Source organism: Melopsittacus undulatus, chromosome 9, assembly GCF_012275295.1.
Source record: "Melopsittacus undulatus isolate bMelUnd1 chromosome 9, bMelUnd1.mat.Z, whole genome shotgun sequence".
In the NCBI taxonomy this organism is placed as follows: Eukaryota; Metazoa; Chordata; class Aves; order Psittaciformes; family Psittaculidae; genus Melopsittacus; species Melopsittacus undulatus.
In genome coordinates, this window is record NC_047535.1 from 38,229,622 (window position 1) to 38,249,647 (window position 20,026).

The 20,026-nt window shown below is 39.5% G+C and overlaps 1 protein-coding gene across 1 annotated transcript in view; it reads left to right on the forward strand.

Annotated features, from left to right (window-relative positions):
* The window catches only part of DOCK3 (dedicator of cytokinesis 3), a 204,284-nt gene that overhangs the window by 159,243 nt on the left and 25,015 nt on the right, over window positions 1-20,026 (forward strand). The window contains 11 exon segments of the mRNA XM_034066545.1: window positions 602-702; window positions 976-1,034; window positions 2,996-3,144; window positions 4,996-5,081; window positions 6,961-6,987; window positions 7,109-7,204; window positions 8,803-8,863; window positions 9,287-9,380; window positions 10,257-10,405; window positions 15,222-15,308; window positions 16,993-17,097. Coding sequence (XP_033922436.1) covers window positions 602-702; window positions 976-1,034; window positions 2,996-3,144; window positions 4,996-5,081; window positions 6,961-6,987; window positions 7,109-7,204; window positions 8,803-8,863; window positions 9,287-9,380; window positions 10,257-10,405; window positions 15,222-15,308; window positions 16,993-17,097 — 1,014 coding nt within the window.

A 20,026-nucleotide genomic window follows, 5' to 3' on the forward strand; every position in this document is an offset into this window, starting at 1 on the left:
AAGCTGGGGCATCTGTGATCTTCCCCTCCCAGAGGTGCCTCTTTCTGGCTGTTGACTTAAAACTTGGAGGAACACAGTATCTTAGAGTGTTTTCCCTGTATCTGATGTAGTTGAAAATGGGCAACAAGTTCAGTGTTACTAAGGAAAAGCCAACAGACGTGTACCTAGGCACATGTACAACACAGCATGATGGCAAAAGCCTCATTTGGGAAAAAAGACCAAATTATATAACTCTCATTCCTGATCTGATATACTCTCTGGGGATTTTTGAGGGATCAAATCTGTTTAACCTACAGAAAAAAGGATTTACAGCTTTGCTGAAGTCACCAAGTTTGCTCATTTCTGAACTCTGGTGTGAAGAAGAAAGCCCAATGACATTACCTTCTTGGGTTTTTTTAATTGTAGTTCCTACCAGGTTTTACATAACCCCCTGGTATCCTTTAGAGTTTAGTATCTCAATAGTTAACGCATACTAAGTTACGTCTTAATTACAAAAAGAAGTAGTCTGATTCTGCATATAAAGGAATGTGCATCTGTCTTGCTACACTTGTTTAGAACTTAATCCTTGGAGTGTCATGTTGTAAAACTTCCTGTGTCACAGGTGTGGAACTCTTACTTCAGTCTGGCAGTGCTGTTCATAAACCAGCCAAGTCTCCAACTAGAAAGTGCCACACCAGCTAAGCGGAAGAAGATCCTGGATAAGTAAGAACATGTTTTGCTGGGTTCCCAGCCTCTTCTGCCACTTCAAAAAGGAGACTGCTTTTTCCACCACAAGTCCCTGTGATTTATTATGGAACTTGGGATGTGGAAATGCATGGGAAATAAATAAGTACATCTCCTAATACTGTGTTCAGTGATGAGTCAAGCTGTTTTGATATTCTTATGTTGACTTAAATGTGAATTTGAGTACATTTTTTTAACATCACTGCTTGCCAGTTCTTGTTCCATTAGGCAGTTGTCCATCTCCTCTTTCAGATATGGTGATATGAGAGTGATGATGGCATATGAGCTCTTCAGCATGTGGCAGAACCTGGGTATGTCTCTTTCTTCTCTGTCCTAACTACCAGAGCCTGCTTTCCTGTTGGAATGTTTATTTTTTGGCTGTAAAGCAGAAATGTAATTTGTCACAGCTAAAAGCAACTTCAAAAGTTTGCAGATGATTCAAAAGCCAAAGTTGTTCTGTTTCAGAATTACAGAGTCACAGAGTCAGTTAGGTTGGAGGAGACCCTTAAGATCGTCAAGTCCAACTGTAAACCTAATGCTGCCAAGTCCACCCCTAAACCGTAGCTATGTGTTTTGGATAATAAAGCCCAGAAGTGGCATACACTGAAGCTTCTTTTTTGGTGTCTTCAGGTATCTGGTATGTACAGTAAATTCTGCAGTACTACTTTAAGAACACCAAACAGAAAATCCAAACTAAAAGCCCTGTCCACAATAACACAATGTTTGTGTTTTAAAATTTCACCTTCCTTTTCCTATATCATTTGGTTAAGAATGAGGGAAATATATCTTGCCACAGGTCTCAAAAGGTAAATGGAGAGTTTTTCATCTAGGACTTGCACTTTTAGAAGCGTACTGCAACAGTCTTGGATTTAGGTAATTTAGGTAATCAGGATTTTATTAGTAGGAGAGCCACGTAACATCTGTATGGCATCAGAGCAAGTCCAGCTAGGCCAGTGTCCTGCCTCCCTCAGGGACAAAAAATGATACCTGTGGAGATGTTCTGAGGACAACCAAAGCGTGTAGTTATTCTAGACTGAAATAAAAAAATGCTTGCTGATAGGGATCACAAATAATAGAAGGTTCTGAGAGCAGAGAAATCATTAAGAGAGTAAAAGAATGATACAAATGAGATTGGATAACTTGATAATGTGGCTGCAAACAATATATTAAAAAAGCCAAATACAAACATTTTATTTACAGGCATATAGGTGGGAGTGCTGTTTGAGAAACAGGGACTATAAATGCATCATGCTGATAATGAGTGAATGGGGGCTACCTGTAAAATGCCATGAGGATAAAAGACACCATAATCTTGGAAAAGATGTGTAAGACTTCTTTGTAAGAGAAGAGGGGTGATACTACTATCCCAGTTTTTGCATAAATGCATCTGATTCTAGAGTAGTTTGTCTGGTTCTGCTTTCCTGCTCAAAAAAACCCAAAACAAAACAAGCAAAGTCAAGTTGGACAGAGCTCAGAGAACAGTCAGGAAGATGACAGTGGAAGCAAGAAAATGCCTTATTATAAAATACAGAGTAAGTCTGCCTCATCTGGCACAGCTGAGATGATACAGCCAGACTTGATCACAGTTTCTAAGCATCTGTGTGGAGACTACAAGGCTCTCCAATAAAACAGAGATTGAATAACCAGAAGACAATGCTAGACAAACTCAAATAAGAAGCCAAAAGCCCATTTTAGATCTTTAGATACAGATATTTATCACTGAATACTGTTCCAAACATGACTATTCTGATTTATTCTCTGTGACTTCACAGTAAGCATGCCACAGAAGAGATTCTTGGCAAAACGCCTTGAGTTTCTGTTGCTGAGAAGCAAAGCAATTTGGTCCTAAGTCAAGGTCAGTTACGAAATTGAGACTTCCACAGCATTGAGGATGAAGAGCTGTGTAGTTCTCTGAATCTAAATACGCTCTATTAAATACCATTGTTCCCACCAGCCCTTTCAAAATCATTTTCTTCTTAAGTTAGAAGTATCTGTAGGCTCTTTTCCCCATTTTAGTGGTTCATTTTGACATTTCCATTCCTTTGCAAGTAAAATGCACTGACAGTCTTTGCTGAAGGCTTTCACAGTGAAATTCAGAATGATCGTAGAGCCTTTGCAAGAAATGGTATAAAGCAAATACTGTTTCCTAGTCCTTTCAGGAAAAGCATGTTTGCTTTCCTAATGCTCATGCTGAGACTTTGTATTGCAGGGGTTCCCTGTTTTCTCAGTGACAGAGGCTTTTCTTTAATTACAATTGCTTTGTGTTGTACAGGTGAACATAAGATTCACTTTATTCCGGGAATGATTGGCCCCTTTCTTGGTGTCACACTTGTTCCACAACCAGAAGTCCGGAATATCATGATCCCCATCTTCCATGACATGATGGACTGGGAGCAGAGAAAGAATGGCAACTTCAAACAGGTGAAGTGGCTTCCCAAGCATTTGTAGTATTCTTTTCCTTGTTACTGTGTTTGGGGAAATACTGGAGGCAAGTGTCTGGATAAGTGCTCTGAAGTAGTAAACCCTTTCCTTTAAATTGTCATTAATTCATGTAGTTATTTATCATCCACACACTCATTAAAATGGCAGATCTAAAAAATAGCAGACCTTTTCCATAACCTGACCTATTAAAGGCTGTGTGGAAAAGCATTACCAGGACCTTACGTTTTTATTCCTCTTCAACTCCCCTGATTATTACTATTGTTATTATTTACTAATACTATTACAGTAGCATTTGATCATGGTCCTCTTTTTGTTTGTTTTAGCTTAAGAATAGAACAGTCCCTGCTGTGGCATGTACGGTTATAAGTACTGATACTCATAGTCAAGTTTCAGGACCTATTTACATTTTATGTATTAAGATAAACTCTTCATAATCTTCATTTAATTCTTATTCTCAGTAATGTATTCTAAACAAGAGCTCCAAGATATTTTTTACATTACCTGTGGAGTAATTTTCCACAGTGTTTTATGAAGCACAAATGAAAACTTTTTAAGATTAAAGACAGAATAATCACGTATATTAATGAGAATGAAATAGTTAAATAGCACAAGATGTATTAAACTTTAATAACATCAGTTGCTGGAACCAGGAAATTACTTGTTGTCCAGTGCGATGCCAGAGAGCTGACAGATGCATTATGGATTTCTGTCAAGTCATTGTAGATCACAAGCAAGGAGAAGGTAATTTTTTTAATTTTGAGCTTCTCTTCTGCAATACTGAACTGGTTCTTGGCAAATACTGAAATCCTGGAAGTTCCTTTTCAAGCCCTTTTTTTTATTCCCTCACATTTTAAGGTTATTTTTTCAGTGATACGCAATAATGGTGCAGTCTGATTCATGGGCTAAATCAGGTCACCCTTTAATGATTTCCAACCAACAACAGCACCAACCCCATTTGTGCCACTGGGTGATTTGCTTTTCCTTCTCATCTTTACTTTCTTTGCAGTTTGGCAGCTGAAAAACAGAGAAACTCAAATTATACTTGTCTGTAAATAAAAACAAGCTGTATTTCTACAAATGCTTTCAAACTTTAGGAATCTCTGTCTTCAATAGGACTGAAAGTGTGTTATCTACAAGATTTCCCAAACTACATGAAATGGTTTTGTTTAATGTTGGGCACATTGATTTTTGCACTTGAATCAATTTAATGGCAATGTCTGATATCAAACTTGATAATAGGTATTAGACTGGGGGGGAAATTAATACATTATGGGAAGAGAAACATAATGATACTGTTGTGTGAAAAGAAGATGCATCATATAATCATAGACAGGCTCAACAAATCTGGATTTAATGAACAAATAATCTTCCAATGTAATGATGTCTGGATGAATGGAAATCACTTCCCAAGCAGCAGAACCATCACAACAGACCAGGGGAAAGCATGCCATGAATTAGCTTCTTTGCATGGGCATTATGGGACAGTATAGGATGTAGTTTATCTGATAAACTGGTTCACAGAAGTGTGTCTGAGTGATTTATTTGGTAAGAGATAAACTTCAGAAGGGCTTTGAGGTAGAAGTGTTTCCTCCCAAAAATGTTTATTTAGACCCTGATAGTAAGTGAAAGGATAATTTAGTATTAGTCCTATTTCACTGAAAAATAAGAAGACTGTGCCCATTTAACTGAGCCAAGGAAAAATAAATCACTTGCATATAGAAGTGGGCAGCCCTAAGGCTGAGAAATAGAATATTCTTGCAGGCTTCATGGTGTTTGGGGCTCATCTTTTACATGAGCAGCTAATGTGTGACCAATTGCTTCTTCCTCCAGGTGGAAGCCGAGCTGATTGATAAGCTGGACAGCCTGGTGTCCGAAGGAAAAGGTGATGAGAACTACAGGGAACTCTTCAGCCTGCTGTAAGCTATGCCAGTGTCTGCTCACTCTGTGTGGGGCAGGGTTATTAAAAGAGTCAGAAGTAGCAATCTATGCATTCAGAGCTCCAGGGCTGATCCTCACAGAAAGCAGTAATGGGCTTTCCAGCAGGTTTTCATGACATGGCTTAGTGAAATAGAAATACATCCCTCTAATTCTGAAAGGAATATAAACCCCTAAATTCTCTCTCTCCTTTCTGTGAAACCTAATATGCTGCACAGGTAAGTAGTTACCATCCTCCTATCAAAACTTGATTTGTTAGGGAAGCCAGTGCCTTTCTTTTTATATAGCAGTAAGTGAAATCATGGCCTTAGCTCTCTTTAGAACAAGCTTAAACTGTCAAATGAGTCAGGCCTTGTTAGAGCACAAGAGATTTTCCTCAGCATTGTCCTTTGCTTATTCTGGTTTCTGAAGGTCGTGTTCTGGTTGGCTCAGCAAGTGCAAGGTGCTTCCTCCAGAGTCTGTAATGACAGTGTGGTTCCACTCCCTTTCACACAGAAAATGTATACTTACAGGATAAACTTACAGACTTTGCATCTGACTTTCCTCTTGGTTGATGAATGACCTGTCTCCAAATTTCACTTCCAGTGATCCAAGTTCATTTCAAAAGAACTTCTTTTGAAATGAACTCCAGAGTCCAGAGCCGTTAACCCTGAATCTTTTAGCGCTCCAATGAGCCACAGCGTAGAATTTTAGCCATACATCCCAGCCAATTTTATGTGGCCCTCAATAGCATGGCAGCAGTTTGAGGCTCAGCCTTTGTTTTGCTGGAGCCAATACCTGTATTTCTGCATTTACAATGGCACATACATTCAGTTTCAAGATGGATCAGCCTGCCCTGCCTATGTGCTTATCCTTAGGAAGCTCGTGAATGTATTCACTTTTGATTTGTGTATATTCAGCCTTGGCAAGTCAGGCATCTTTTGTCTGCAGATAACCTCAGGCTATTTCAGGGATAAAGGAAAGAAAATATCTATCCATTCTTATTTTGTTTTAATTTCATTTACCTGGCAAGGGGAATATTATGCATTTCTTTTGCTCCAGTTGAAGACATTTGTTACCTGAAATGTTAAGAATTCAGGGACTGTAGCTGGTTAGATGATAGCAACTGGATGTAATGCCAAGAAACAGGCTGGGAGCACAGCAACCTTTTAGTTTATATTTGCTGCTGACTTCTGAGAACAATGTGAACTTTGAGGAAACAGTTCCACAGAGCTAATAAATGCTGTTTGATAATGTACAGTTGACCCTGAATTCTGCTGTCTCAACTATACTGCTGAAATGCGAATTGGCTCCCTCAGCTGGAAGTCATTCCAGTACAGAAGAGTTTGCCCCTTCTGAGGACAACTGTGGCACCCAACAGAATTTGTTTCCTCTTGCCAGTACAGAAGTGGCAAGTTCTGTACCAGAGATGGAGGTTCAGAGATGGAGTTTATTTTGCATGTAAATTTGCTTCCTTTTTCAGTTTTAAGATCTGATTTTCAGTGTTCTCACTCTAGCCTTCTCCCATCCTTCACAGCTGTCTCAGGGAGATGCTCGCTGTGGTGTCTGGTTTGCTGAGCAAGAACAAATTGCCTTTATTTACAGTTTAAATAAACTGTGATTTAAGGCATGTTGGTGGCTAATTAGATGAAACTTCATGTAGGGATGAGGAATGAAGAGGTATTTGCAGTAGCATTAGACTCCTTTCCAACTCCTGACTGCTATCTGCAGTTTCTAGGGTACATGTAATACTGTGGGCATCAACTCTTGCCATGAGCTCTGCTCTTTTTCATAGATTTTATATGACAATGTGAAGACACTTTTCCCCTCTCCTGTCAGTTCTGTAATTTCCTTGTCTTTGCTTCATGCTGCCTGGAGTAGAACCCAGCTCTTTGGGCCTTATCCCAGGTAAGACAGTAATTCTATTAATTTGTTTAATGAGGGAGAAACCAAGTTTTCCTATGGCTGTCTGCATGCACTGTACCACTTCCTTGCAAGTTTCATCTGCTGTATTTCCATCTCCAAACAGTTTGCTGGAGAAGATTGAGCAAGAAACATGGCGGGAGACTGGAATCTCTTTTGTTACATCAGTTACTCGTCTCATGGAGCGTCTGCTTGACTACAGGTACCTGGTTATATATTCTAAGTGTAAGAAGTGTGTAAAGAGGTAGTACCAAATTTCTTTGCTACAGGGAGTATTTTTATTGTTTATCAAGCCACGTGCTTTTCCGATGGCAAGTACTATGTATGCAAGTTTAACCCACTGCTGTTGTACTGAGCTTTAGTCAGGTTGCTAAATAATTAATTGCTTCTAGTACTGCAATGTACTCACCTAATTCAGCAAAACAGATCCTAAATGCAAGAACGAGCTGAAATGCCTTTGCTGGACCAAGATGTGCTGAGTGCCTCATGCAGGGCTAGAAAACTTTCCATCTGAGGAGAGTGACGTGTCAGCTGGTGACTCAAGTGTACAAGACTCCACTCTAAATTAGGTGTCCTTTGTTAAGTTTTAGACTGAAGCTTGCAGGACTATTGTGTCAATACAGCTGAGCTTTCAGTTACAAGAGTATTTTGGTTTCATATATATACAGACAGACATTCAGAGATTTCTTTATGGAATGACAGACAATTTAAAACTAAATGCAACTGCCCCAAATATTTCTATCTTTAGCCTACTGACAGGAGTGCAAATTATTTCTGCTGCTTCTGCTGCTCATTATAGGTGAAAACCTGTGACTAGGCTGGGTATTCTGCAATCCCAGATCACTTTCTGGTTTGCTGCTCTTGTTATCCTTACCAGTTTGATCGGATCTCCTGCTTGTTTCCCCACAACAGCTCCTGTACAATTGCTATGCCAAGACCAGGTATTGCCAGACCTTTAAAGGGAATGCAGGAGAGCTTTATTTTTCTTTAATGACATCTGCTGTCAACACAACTTTGCTACACAGATACAGCTTTTCATGCTTAACTGAGGAACAGATACCAGGTTCTGATTTTTTAATACACATCAAATCTTTGCAATCCCAGAACAGGATTTTGGAAACACACCGGCATCTCTTGGAGTCCAGCTGCCAGTTAGTCAATGGTGTAGTTCTCAAGACCATTTGCTGTGTCACTGCTTTAAACATGTTGTCTCTTTTTCACAGTTGAATTTGACTTGATCTCAAGTCACGATTAGTAATTTCTGAAGCCTTTTCTTGTACTGCCTGAATAGGAATGTTTTCTAAATTATTCCAGAAACTAAAGATAAATTTTGTGATTTACCTATGAAAAGTGAGCATTCTCATCAAAATTACTGAGGTTGGATCTTTCAGTGTGCCAGCAGTACACTGGATAGGTGAATTCATGCAAGATAATGCTTTGACTAGGAAAGCACTACATATTTACATCTGCGTAAATAATATGCTTTCACTTTTACAGTAGATTTTGCATTCAGATGATTTTTGGCCACTATTATGTGATTTTTGGTCAGACTGTTGTGAGAAATGAAGTAGTGGTCATTACAGGTGCTTGTTCTCTGAAGCAGACATGTAAGAGGACACTCGGTTCCCGTATCATTAAGCCATAATACAGAGTTGTTTCTTAGAGGAACTTCTTAAAATAAAGTATATGATGAACTGTTGCTTTTGATCTAAGGAAACTCTGGAGGATAAGACAGCTTCAGATTTATTTTCAAAGGACTTTCTTTGCAGATGTATGTTTCAACACTGTCTGCTTTCCTAGGGACTGCATGAAAGGAGATGAAACAGAAAACAAGAAAATTGGCTGCACCGTTAACCTTATGGTAAAGATGTTTCCTTTAGCTCTTTGTAATCCTGCGCAATGCTGTCAGAACTGGGCTGGGAAAGGTTGGGATACGAATCTGTTTCAGGCAAGTGTAGTAGGTTCAGAATCCAAGAACTGGGATGACAGAACAGAACAGGGATTGTGCTTGAATTGGAGCCAAATGGGTCAGGTTCCTCAGGGCCTTGTCCAGATGACTTCTAAGTATCCCTGTGACAGGTTCCACAACTTCTGTTGCCTTTTCTTTCATCTTTTGACTATCTTTGCTTAAAAGAAAAATCATGACAAGATAAAACTAGTGGGTTAAATCAGTGTGAATGTGAAAAGAATTATTACTTCTCTTTCACATGAATAACATATTCTCTTTCCAGTAACTTTATACACACACAGGGGCTCAATGACAGCTCTTTCTTTTCTTTCTCAGAATTTCTATAAATCTGAAATTAACAAGGAAGAGATGTATATCCGCTACATCCACAAGCTGTGTGACATGCACTTACAGGCTGAGAACTACACAGGTTAGTAACACATCATACCGGGGTCTGCTTGAAATCCTGTGGAAGGTTTTGACTTTCCCAGTGTACACTCTAGCATCAGATTCATTCTTTGGGAAAGAATTGTATGAATCAGTTCCGGCAGTTGGGAAGGTAAGAATCATAGGATCACAGAAACATTTGGGTTGGAAAGGACCTCTGGAGACCTTCCAGTCCAACCCCTGCCAAGGCAGAGCCACCCAGAGCACATTATACAGGAACGTCTCCACAGAGGGAGGGTCCACAACACCCCTGGGCAGCCTGTTCCACTGCTCTGCCACCCTCAAGAAGTTGAGGTCTGGCTCATTCCCTCAAGTCAAATAATGTATGTCTGTGCCCACACAACCATGTAACTATTTGGTTACACTCTGAATTTTGCATTAAAATGTTCTAAGAGAAAAACCAATAAAAAAAAATCACAAGAGTGGATCAAATTTAGAGGAAGTTTAAAATCACAAAACCACCATTATATTATCATTTGTCATATTTCCCTGCGCTGTAGTATTTAGAGAGCACTTAGAAAGTGTAACTACTCCAATTTTGTCTTGTCCAAGTTCTGTTCACAGCTGCAGATTCCAAACCTGGTTACATATCTGAATGTCTGACCATGCATTTAAATCAAGGAGGGGTAAAATAAACTTGACATATTTGTACCTAAAAATCAGGCCTGTAGGAAACAGCTTTTTGCTGCTCTTTTAGGTAATTGAATAATTAATGATCATCTAAGACCTGAGAATTTTGTCTCAGGTTACAAATCAGAAGCTACAGGCTGTTTAGGAAGCAGGTCTAGTGAACATTCTACTACCAGCTCTATTTGTTTGTTGTCATTGATTCAGTGTTCAATAATTGCATTTCCAACAGAGGCTGCATTTACTTTGCTTTTGTACTGTGAGTTGCTTCAGTGGGAGGACAGACCTCTGAGAGAGTTCCTGCATTATCCATCTCAGTCAGAGTGGCAACGTAAGGAAGGTCTGTGCCGTAAGATTATCCATTACTTCAACAAAGGGAAGGTATGCCAACTTCTTCTCTCTTCCAGCAGCTTCCTTCCCTTTTCCTGACTTACTTAGGGCTTGCAAGCCTGTCCTCTCAGTTCTGGAAGTAAATTTGTATCAAAAGCTTTTCTAACTTGACACACTGCTTCTTGGCTTTCTGGGCAAAGGAAAAACAGATGAAAAAATGGATATGGGTATGTCAAGATGCATAACATTTGGAACTAGTTTAGATAGGCCAACAGGAAAAACACCAAAACATGTTTATACCTTTAAACCAAACTCTGGATCACCTAATGCGGCAGAATAACACTAGTTCCACAGCTTTTTGGGTCAGGACCGCATTCTGTAGTTTTCTATGCAGATTGCTGTGTTATGACTCACTTTAGGATTTGTTTTGTTTCTCAGCTACAGAAGTAAATGGCAGGCAGTGCCCTTTATTAAAAAAGACTTAAGTCTTTCCAGTGTCACTGTTCGAGTGGCTTTCAATTAAAGTGCAGGAGAAAATCAATACATTCCAATTTCACATATTCAGTTTGGGTTTCCTACAGTAAGTATTTCTTTTACTTGCTGCAGAGGTGGGTGTTAAGTCCCTTGTGTCATGTGCTTGGGGAACATTTCAGAGATGAACCTTACAAGTGATATCATCTGTCAGAATGTTTTCGGATTTTTCCTTTCTCTAGAAAAATTCCTGCAGCTTCTATTACTGGAAGATAACATCTGTGTGTGCGCCTCGGGGTTGGTTTTGTCAGTGATGACAATGACAGTGGCATTAAATACAAATGTGATTCGGTTCTCGTATGGGGTTGCCATTTCAGCTCCTTCTTTCCTAGCCCTGATAATAGAAAGTTGCATTTGGCAGCGATATGCTCTGCAGAACCTACAAAAGGAAGTCAGATTCCTGTGTGTAGGAAGAAATGGCCTATTTATGAAGAAGTGATTCATTAAGAATAATTATTTATGGGGTTGTTTTTACCGGAACTGTTCTTTTGTAATAAAGTGCATATGGTTCTCTCTGCAGTTTCAGAAATTCTCAGGGTTTTTCAGACTGCACTTGAGTTACTGATTTGTGCAAATACTGCGGTCTTGTGCTGCCTGAGCAGACAAAGGTCATCTAAAGACTATGTAATGGAAGTGAGCCTGTGTTTTTAACAAAACCAGGCACTCCATGGATGCACTGAAGGGGACTGAAAACTCAAGGGATGTAATTTCACTATAAAACTCTGAACCGATTATAGTGTTAACCTCTTGAAGGTTTTTCCCCAGTGGATGTTTATGGAGTTCTTTAACTTTGTCTTTTAATTCTCTTTTATTATAAACGGTAACCAAATAACTAAGTAATCCACTTAAGCAGTGTGTATGTCACTCAAACTGTGGAAGTCAAAGATGCTGAGAAGCCAAATTCTGCTGCTGCTTTTCAGCACTCTTTCTGTTGCTGCATAACAGGGAACAGTTCAGGGAGTGGAAGAGATTTGCTTCCCTCACCTTATGTCTGCTGGCTTCTTTTTGTGCTACCCTAAGATGGTCCCTTCTCACGTCTCAAAGTATGGAATGTGTTGTTCTGTGTCCTGTTGCATTTCTAGAGTTAAATTTCTCATGCTGCTCCTGGCATCTCCCACTAAGAAAGGAAGTCAAAGCAGCATTAAAAGGAAGTAAAAAACATCCACATTTGTTGGTGGGACAATTTTCTCAGCACAGCAATGGGATAAAACTATGACCACAAGCCTGCCTTGTGAGTTTGACATAAAGGCCATGCCAGTGGAGGGCAAGGAGCGGTGGTGTGGCCCATGGCAGGCCTGGAGCACTGCAGTGGGATGCAGAATTGAGTCACTCCTATTCTCAATATTGTTGGCAGCAGCCATGTGCTGGGAAGGAACAAAGGTATTGAAAACCCTTTTAGCCTTCACTCTGGTTGTGTGCTCACTCCTATTGATTCCTGGTACGCTTTGAATTGGTTCTGGCTCAGTCAGCAGAGTGTGCAGGTGCAGAACTGTAATTGAAGATTTTTATCTTTTTTTTAACCTTATATTTTGTCTGTTAAAACTGAAGGTTTTCTGGTTGAAGAAGACTGAATAGAACAGTTTGAACCCAATTGATCGTGCTTCTGGACAGTAGCAGCTTGAAAACTACACAACCCTTTTCTGTCCAGTTCACTGCTAGATTGTACTAACTAAAATTCTGACCAGCTCCAGTTGCAGCATCACTGTGTGTATTCTCCTTTGAGCCAGCCAAGCGCTGTGAGAGACCCAAAGCTGTATTTCCAAAATCATTTTATTTTTAGATCATGTGCTCCATACCCAACATTTGAATTTTTCTTGTGCACCCTCATGTAAATTGTATTTCCAAAAGAAATCTGCACCCTGGGATGTGAGTAGATAAAAGCTGCCATTTACAGAAGCCAGTTGTCTCTATCTGTGCCTCCTTGTGTGCAGTCAGTAGCACTCAACTGGGAGTTCCTGGTGCCATAGGAGAAAGCTGCAATAATTGTCATATGAATGTGTTTTTCAAGTGAAGGACATGATATAGAACATGCAGCCAGCAAAACAGACAGTACTGATGAGGGAAATTAACAGTGGGGACATTAGGAAATTATATGAAGGGGGGAAGAATGATGCTTTGGAGGGAAGGGACATTTGCACAGCACATGGAATTAATTACATATTAACTTTCTAGGCTGTAAGGACAGTACTCATGAACATCACAGATTTTAAAACTGAGGATCCCAGTGACTCAGATACCCACTCATTCTTTTTTCCTTTCAAATTTCTTCAAACTCTTTTCTCTCTTTAAGAAGGTACCTATATATTGTGTTTCTTCACTTCTCTATCTCATGTTGTAGCTGCAGAATATTCATGAGTGGATTTTATCTGTGTGGAAATACAACTGAAATAAAGAGAGAAAGCCTGAGTTAGGGTGACAGGAATAGTATCAGGATACATGTAAAAGAGTTGGTATAAAGAGAAATAAGATGTGAAAAGGAGCTTGAAAAGGTCACATCTTTAGGATCACCTCGAGGGAAGACAGCCAGCTAGCTTTCTGCTTCTGTCCACAAGGCACATTAGAGAATTATGTAGCATCCCATTTGGAAGTGAGACTCTGCTCGCACTCTGCATGACCAAAGCCATTCATTCCTGACCAGATGTTTCAGAAGAGACTTTTCCATTATTTCAAGTGAATATAGATCAAGTAAGGACTGAAAATCTGTGTATAGTATCTCTTGAAAGAATGTTGAAACCTGTTAATGCAATAGTACTTGTGTTTGCAAATATAAACACTGAACTGGTTACTGCTGTTGATCCCAATTCAGTGTATCAGTTTGTATGCCATGGATTTTGACAACCCACAGCAAAAATCCTGTTTGAGATCACAGATACCTGAGTAATATTCTGAGTAGTCAAGGACCTGGTCTTTCAGTTAATTTCTTGTATGTATTATATTTAGCTAAATAAACCTCAGGCTTCCCATCATCTCAAATTACTGTCAGAATATCCCAATTGATTCTGAAAGAATCTTTTATTTAGCAAATTCTTACATAAGTTTTTGTAATTAACTGAACCTAAATAGATGTGCAATCATTATTTTTGCCTTTTTAGTTCTTACTAAATCCCTTATTTTAATAAAAAAGTTCCTACATGTAGTAGTTTTGCTGTTCAGCAAATAGTTATTTGCTATTTGCCTACATGTAGTAGTATTTGCTGTTTTGCTATAATGTAGTAGTTTTGCTATTCAGAGATAAGCTTTCCTGATATTAAGGATGAGAGAACAAACACTGCAAATGTGTTTGAAGCACTGTAAAGTACTTAATAAACTAAATCAAACAGTGTAGAGATTAATTTTTAACTGTAGATACATGTAACCAGAAAAATTATTTCCATCTTGAGTGCTAATATTTTACATAATTACTGTTAATCGCTGTTACCAATAATTTACAATATTGCTACAAATATTCCTAAAACCTTAGGTGATAGTCTAACTCACACATTAATTTTGTTTTCACTACAACAGAGTCCCAGTTAAAATTAGCCCAGTAATGCATAGAAGTTAATCCAGTAAAGGTTCGACTAAGACCCTGGGGTTCCTGTGTGTAAGAGTGGTAACAGTCAGTCCCCCCTAGAGGCTTCCTATCTCTGCAGGATAAAGATGATGGAGATTTCAGTTCAAGGTGTAAAATGAGCACTTAAAAAAGCTAAGTGATGTAACAGGAGTCCCTCAGAGTGGGGTGCCCAAACTCAGTCTCTCTGCCTTACCTCTGAGGTACGGTGTGCTAGGAAAGATTTACTGCATGCAGACTGGAAGGTTTTTTGCTTTCAGTTCTGAATATGGGTATTCACTCAGCAGTAATAAAGGTGAGTTCTGAGGGTGTTCTGTCCCTATATTTGAGTGTTTCCCATTGCTTGGCAGTTTTGTGCTTTCAGTGGGAAGCAGCAGTCCTATGCGTAGGGGAGAATTTTGCTGGGGAGCTAAGCCACAGCTCTACTCTAGGGAGTTTTAGTGCAGAAAGCAAAGGATACTGGGGGTAGGTTAAAGGGGTGTCTAACAAGAAACAAGTGTTAGTTGTCTTATCTTTCTCTGCATAAGTTCCCAGTCTCATGAATGAACTGTCAAAAACAAGCAGTATGTGTGTGTAATTTCAATGCAACATATGCGTCCGTTACCATCTTGAGGAAGGAATTAATCTGATATTTAATAGAAACCGTTTCATCACACTGCATTTTCACATCTAATCCCTGGCATTTCATACCAGATGAATTCCCAAAATTGAGTTTCCATATTCCTCTCAGTTGTGCTGGCAATAACAGTCTGTTTTCTGTGAGTGTGATCTGCTTTGGTTTCACAGAGCTGGGAGTTTGGAATCCCACTGTGCAGAGAACTGGCCATCCAGTACGAAAGCCTCTATGATTATCAGAGCCTCAGCTGGATTCGAGTAAGTAGCAACAGTTTCTCTCATCTAGTCGAACCTCCTGCTCAAAGCAGGGACAACAGTAAATTCAGATGGCCTGGAAACACACATATTTCATTTTAATTCCAAAAATATGAAGGACAGCTGTGTCTCACTTGACATAAGAGGAACAAGAGAGAGAGAATGAAGGTAGACATTTCTGGTGTTCTTAGCAATTTACAAGAACCAGTAAAACCAAGCACATGATGAAAATCAGGGCACATTTGCAGCATTGTGCTTGAAACAGAAAGTTCAGGTTGTTACTTAAAAGCTTTATGAATGTGAAAATATTTCATTCTGCTTTTGTCCCCTGGAGTAGCACGCATGTATCCAAATTTAAGATTTAGGCTATGTGGATGTATTCGTATACACAGTGGTTTAAATTCTCTTTAAAAGCCAAATTTATTCTTATCCAAATATACCTAATTATTACTCATGAACTCCACCTCTGAAGAACCTGTTTTCCTCAGAGTGACCCTACAGAGTTTAGGTGACCACGTTGGATGTGCACTTCTTTACTGTAGACATGTAGAACATCCTGTTGTACCGGAAATACCATAATCAGGAATGATGAGCATGGTAAAGGCTTAAGTCAAGTTGAGAATCGAAGACTTTCTTTCCTAAACATCAGTAAAACAGCTATTCTTGCTGCTGCCTCATTATTTGGGTGTAATCAGCTGGCAGGTGAAGAGCATCTCAGCTGATCAGTAGAACCATTTTACCTCATCCTTTCTTTCACTCACCTGTGTGGGATTGGTTTTCTGTTCAGGTTTCCTAACTCTGTGTTGCCTTGAACCAACTTGAATTTCTCCCCACTCTAAAAGAGTTCTTCTCTGTGCCATTCACATCATTCAACACATCCCTTTACTTTTCCTGCAGTGATGTGGGGATTTTCTCCGTTTTAGAAAAGGCATTAATGGGTGTGGGAACCCAGAACAAAACCTTGATACAATGTTGGAACTCAGAGCTGCTGTTAGGGTTCCCTGCAGTGGAAGCAAGTGATGTCCAACTGCTGCTTCCATTTAAAAAGCTATCTTTTTGCTCTAATGAAATTTCTGTGAGCCTTTCAACTGAGATTCAGTTTGGCAAGGGGTCTTGAAATCCCACTCTGGATATAAATGCTAGCACAGTGCCACAAAGCTAATAATTGGAACTAGAGAAAAGGCCTTTTACTTTTACAAAACCCCTTTTTCTTCCATGTTAAACCTACTGGTGCACAGAGCTGTAGAAGATTTAATTTTGTTCCAATCTTTTTCATGCCCCTCAACTCAATTAAGGCAAACCCAATTGACTTGATGCAATTTCCCAGGCAGTGGTATAGATTTTGAGCTGTAGGAAAGAATAGGACACTGTGAGCTAGGCAACATAGATCTTAATCTCAGCTCTGCCATTAATTCTGCAGTGCTAAGAAGATTACATGCAAGACCTGTTTAATTTAAAATGAGGTACAAGAAGAAGATTTTCATATGTCATCTCCAGAACTGTAGAATGAGTGTGAGGATCCCATAGTCTGCTCCACCATGAACAGAGACTGTTTCATTAGTAATTTTTAACAGAATTTTGGTCTTTTCATACAAATAGTGGGAGCAAAAGGGTAATGTGATGTCTGAATGTGTCCTGAGATTCTAATGTTTAAAGGTCTGACAGCAGCTATTTTTGTCCTCCACAGAAAATGGAAGCCACCTATTATGATAATATCATGGAGCAGCAGCGCTTAGAACCTGAGTTTTTCAGAGTTGGCTTTTATGGTCGGAAATTCCCATTTTTCCTGCGGGTAAGCCAGGCTTCTGCAAAATACAACAAAGTGGCCAGGCTCGGAGTAGCAGTTAAAGGCTTTGTACTTTTGCTGTGGAGATACGGTTCTGCTACCTAGCTTATGGTTTTTTATGCCTGCTCAAGTAGAAACAGCTTTCTGGCTGAACTAAAGGATGGGGCCCATTGGAAATGTTCTTGGGAATGGAGAACAGAAGTTTGAGTCATGCCTGTATGTATTTTTGACGGCCTGCAGATGCAGCACAAACTGCCTCTATATTAAGCAGAATGCTGTACTGCAGCAATGCTGGGTCATTACTCAACTAATTTTCATCATCTCAAATTATCAGGCTTTAAAAAGTCTCACAGGACAGAATGATTCTAATACCAGAGTGATGACTCTCTTACGCTATCTGCAAGCGAAAATTTCCTCTTTCAACAAAAGCCTAGCAGCTTTTCTGGCCATGTTCTTACTTTAAGCTTATTGTCTGCTGGTGCAGATGACATCCGCTGGATCTGCAGTCCATTTTAAGAGTGCAGTTATCTTCTTTTTCTAATGAGGAATCAAAATGGACAGTTGTTCATCCCATGTCTTGTTGTTAGTTCAAAGCAAGGAAGGAATATAATCTGACAACTGCTGCAAGAGCCGTCTACAAATTGATGGTAAATGCCATCTAACTTGACAGGCCAAGCTAACTTAAGAGCATGCTTTCAAGGACTGGAGGTGCATGTTTTGTGTTCTCTCTAAAAAAGTGTCAGGAGATGGCACCACTGGAATGATACAGTAAGAAGTCTCAAAAAGCCAAACTGTACCATTTTGAAAACTGCAGTCTTTAAATTTCCCTCTGATTTGGGGTTGGTTGGTTTGGGGTTAAACACTGGTGTTTAATTACAGTCTTTAAATGGAAGCATGGGCAGGGGAAATAAAGGCAAGTTGTAATTAACCAAGGTGAAAGTACCAGTGGATAAAGAAGTAGTTTCATGTTATTCAAAAGTGAAGAGTGCCATAATGTAGCAGCCTAAATGGGTATGTGAAACATATCTGCAGAGGAATCTGAAGAAGTGACAGGTGTTACAGTACTGAGCAGTAGCAGCCCTTTGATCTCCATAGAATCCTAGAAGGGTTTGGATTGGAAGGGACCTTAAAGCTCATTCAGTTACCTTCCACGAGACCAGGTTGCTCCAAGCCCCATCCAGTCTGGCTTTGAACACTGCCAGGGATGGGGCAGCCATAACTTCTCTGGGCAACCTGAGCCAGTGCCTCACCACTCTCACAGGGAAGAAAACTGACAATGTCTTTTTCATATCTAACAACAGATGTTTCATCAAATGAATGACAACAAAGTCATTATGGTACATAAGCATTCCTACATTTGAAGTACTATCAGTGAATGTAACTTCTCTTATGATGTTGTGGAAGTTTTCTCTTGCACCTTTGCATGTTTCCAGTGCTCAGCACTTACCCTTTCTGGAGCAGTCTAACAATATGGGTACCAGGCTGGAGACATTAACAGTGAACATGAGCGTACATAATTATAATCCTTGTTAATTCTGCAATTATATTTGGTAGCAGTACTTCTGATAGCAGATTACTAATGTAGCAATCTCATTAAAAGTCATCCTCCTCCTTTCTCTCTCTAATGATCCATACAGCGTACACATTGCAAAGCACAGCCTAAGCCCATTAGCAATCACATCAGCATGGATCACACTGTAAAGAGATTGGAAGCAGCTATTCTAGAGAAGAAAAAGATTTACAAGGATTTAAAATTTTCGGATGGATATGGGAGTGATTTAAAATGATCAAATAACTCCATGCTCTTTTCTCATTTATTTTTCTATTGCTGTATAGCTTAAGACAGAACATAACTTCTTTCTACATCTTTAAGGACCCTTTGTCTAGAAATGCCATTGTTCATGTTTCTATGGACTCTGCATGTATTTCTAGCCTTCCTACATAAGTAAATTAGAACTGTCCATGTCTTCCACCTACCAGAAGTTCAAGACCTGACAAGCCACGTTCTGAGATCTTGTGTTAGCAAGTCTATTAAATTTAGCTTCGAGGTGTTTTCAGGGCATTATTTTTAGAATCACAATAACATTATTTATAGGGTTACAGTTTTCTGGATTGCTGCAATCAAAAGCTAAAATAGAGAATGCAGTGTCATGAAGAGATTCACCTTCAAATATGGACTCACTCCAAATTTAATAATGGCTGCAATGCTTGAGCATTACAGACTGAAGTGTCAGGATTCATCATGCCATTTGTCTCCCAGTTCATTGGTTGCTGTGAGTGATGCATACAAAGTGACATATGTCACAGCTGGAACATGAGATCTGCTCCATAAAGTTGAAATGCAAAGCCAAAGATAACTACACTCCTTGGCTGTGTTTCATGATTGGGGTTTGCTGCTTTCTCTTTGATTTTGCTACAAGATCAAGAACTGCTCGGCCAGAACCCTTTTCCAGAGCAATTAACAAAACATGATTGCATATACTGTGGCTTCCACGTGCAGGAAATGGAAGGGGAGGAACTGTTCTTTGGTTTATGAAGGTGAAAATTCTTCCTGTACTTCTGGTTACTGCTACAGGTATGAGAGTTAAAACTAGGGTTGAGACACTTGTAGGACAGACTTTATGACACTGAGGACTTTAGAAATCCTGTGTGTTGCTGTTCAAAGTTTGAGCTGGTTCAAAAAGCATCCAGGAACTCTCCACAAGCAGTTTAATGCCTCACGAGGCATATCTAAGCACAAGCTTTCCATTATTAGCAGAAACAAAGTTTTGTTCAAGAGGGAAGTGCTTTTAGGACTGAAGGGGAATTTGCTAAGTGGCCAGTGAGAATTCTTGGTAAAGCTTTTCCATATTACTCCACTATAGACAGGGGAGTTCCTGAGGATAGATTATTCAGCATGATCAGAGGAGGATTGTAAGGCTGTGACAATACAGCA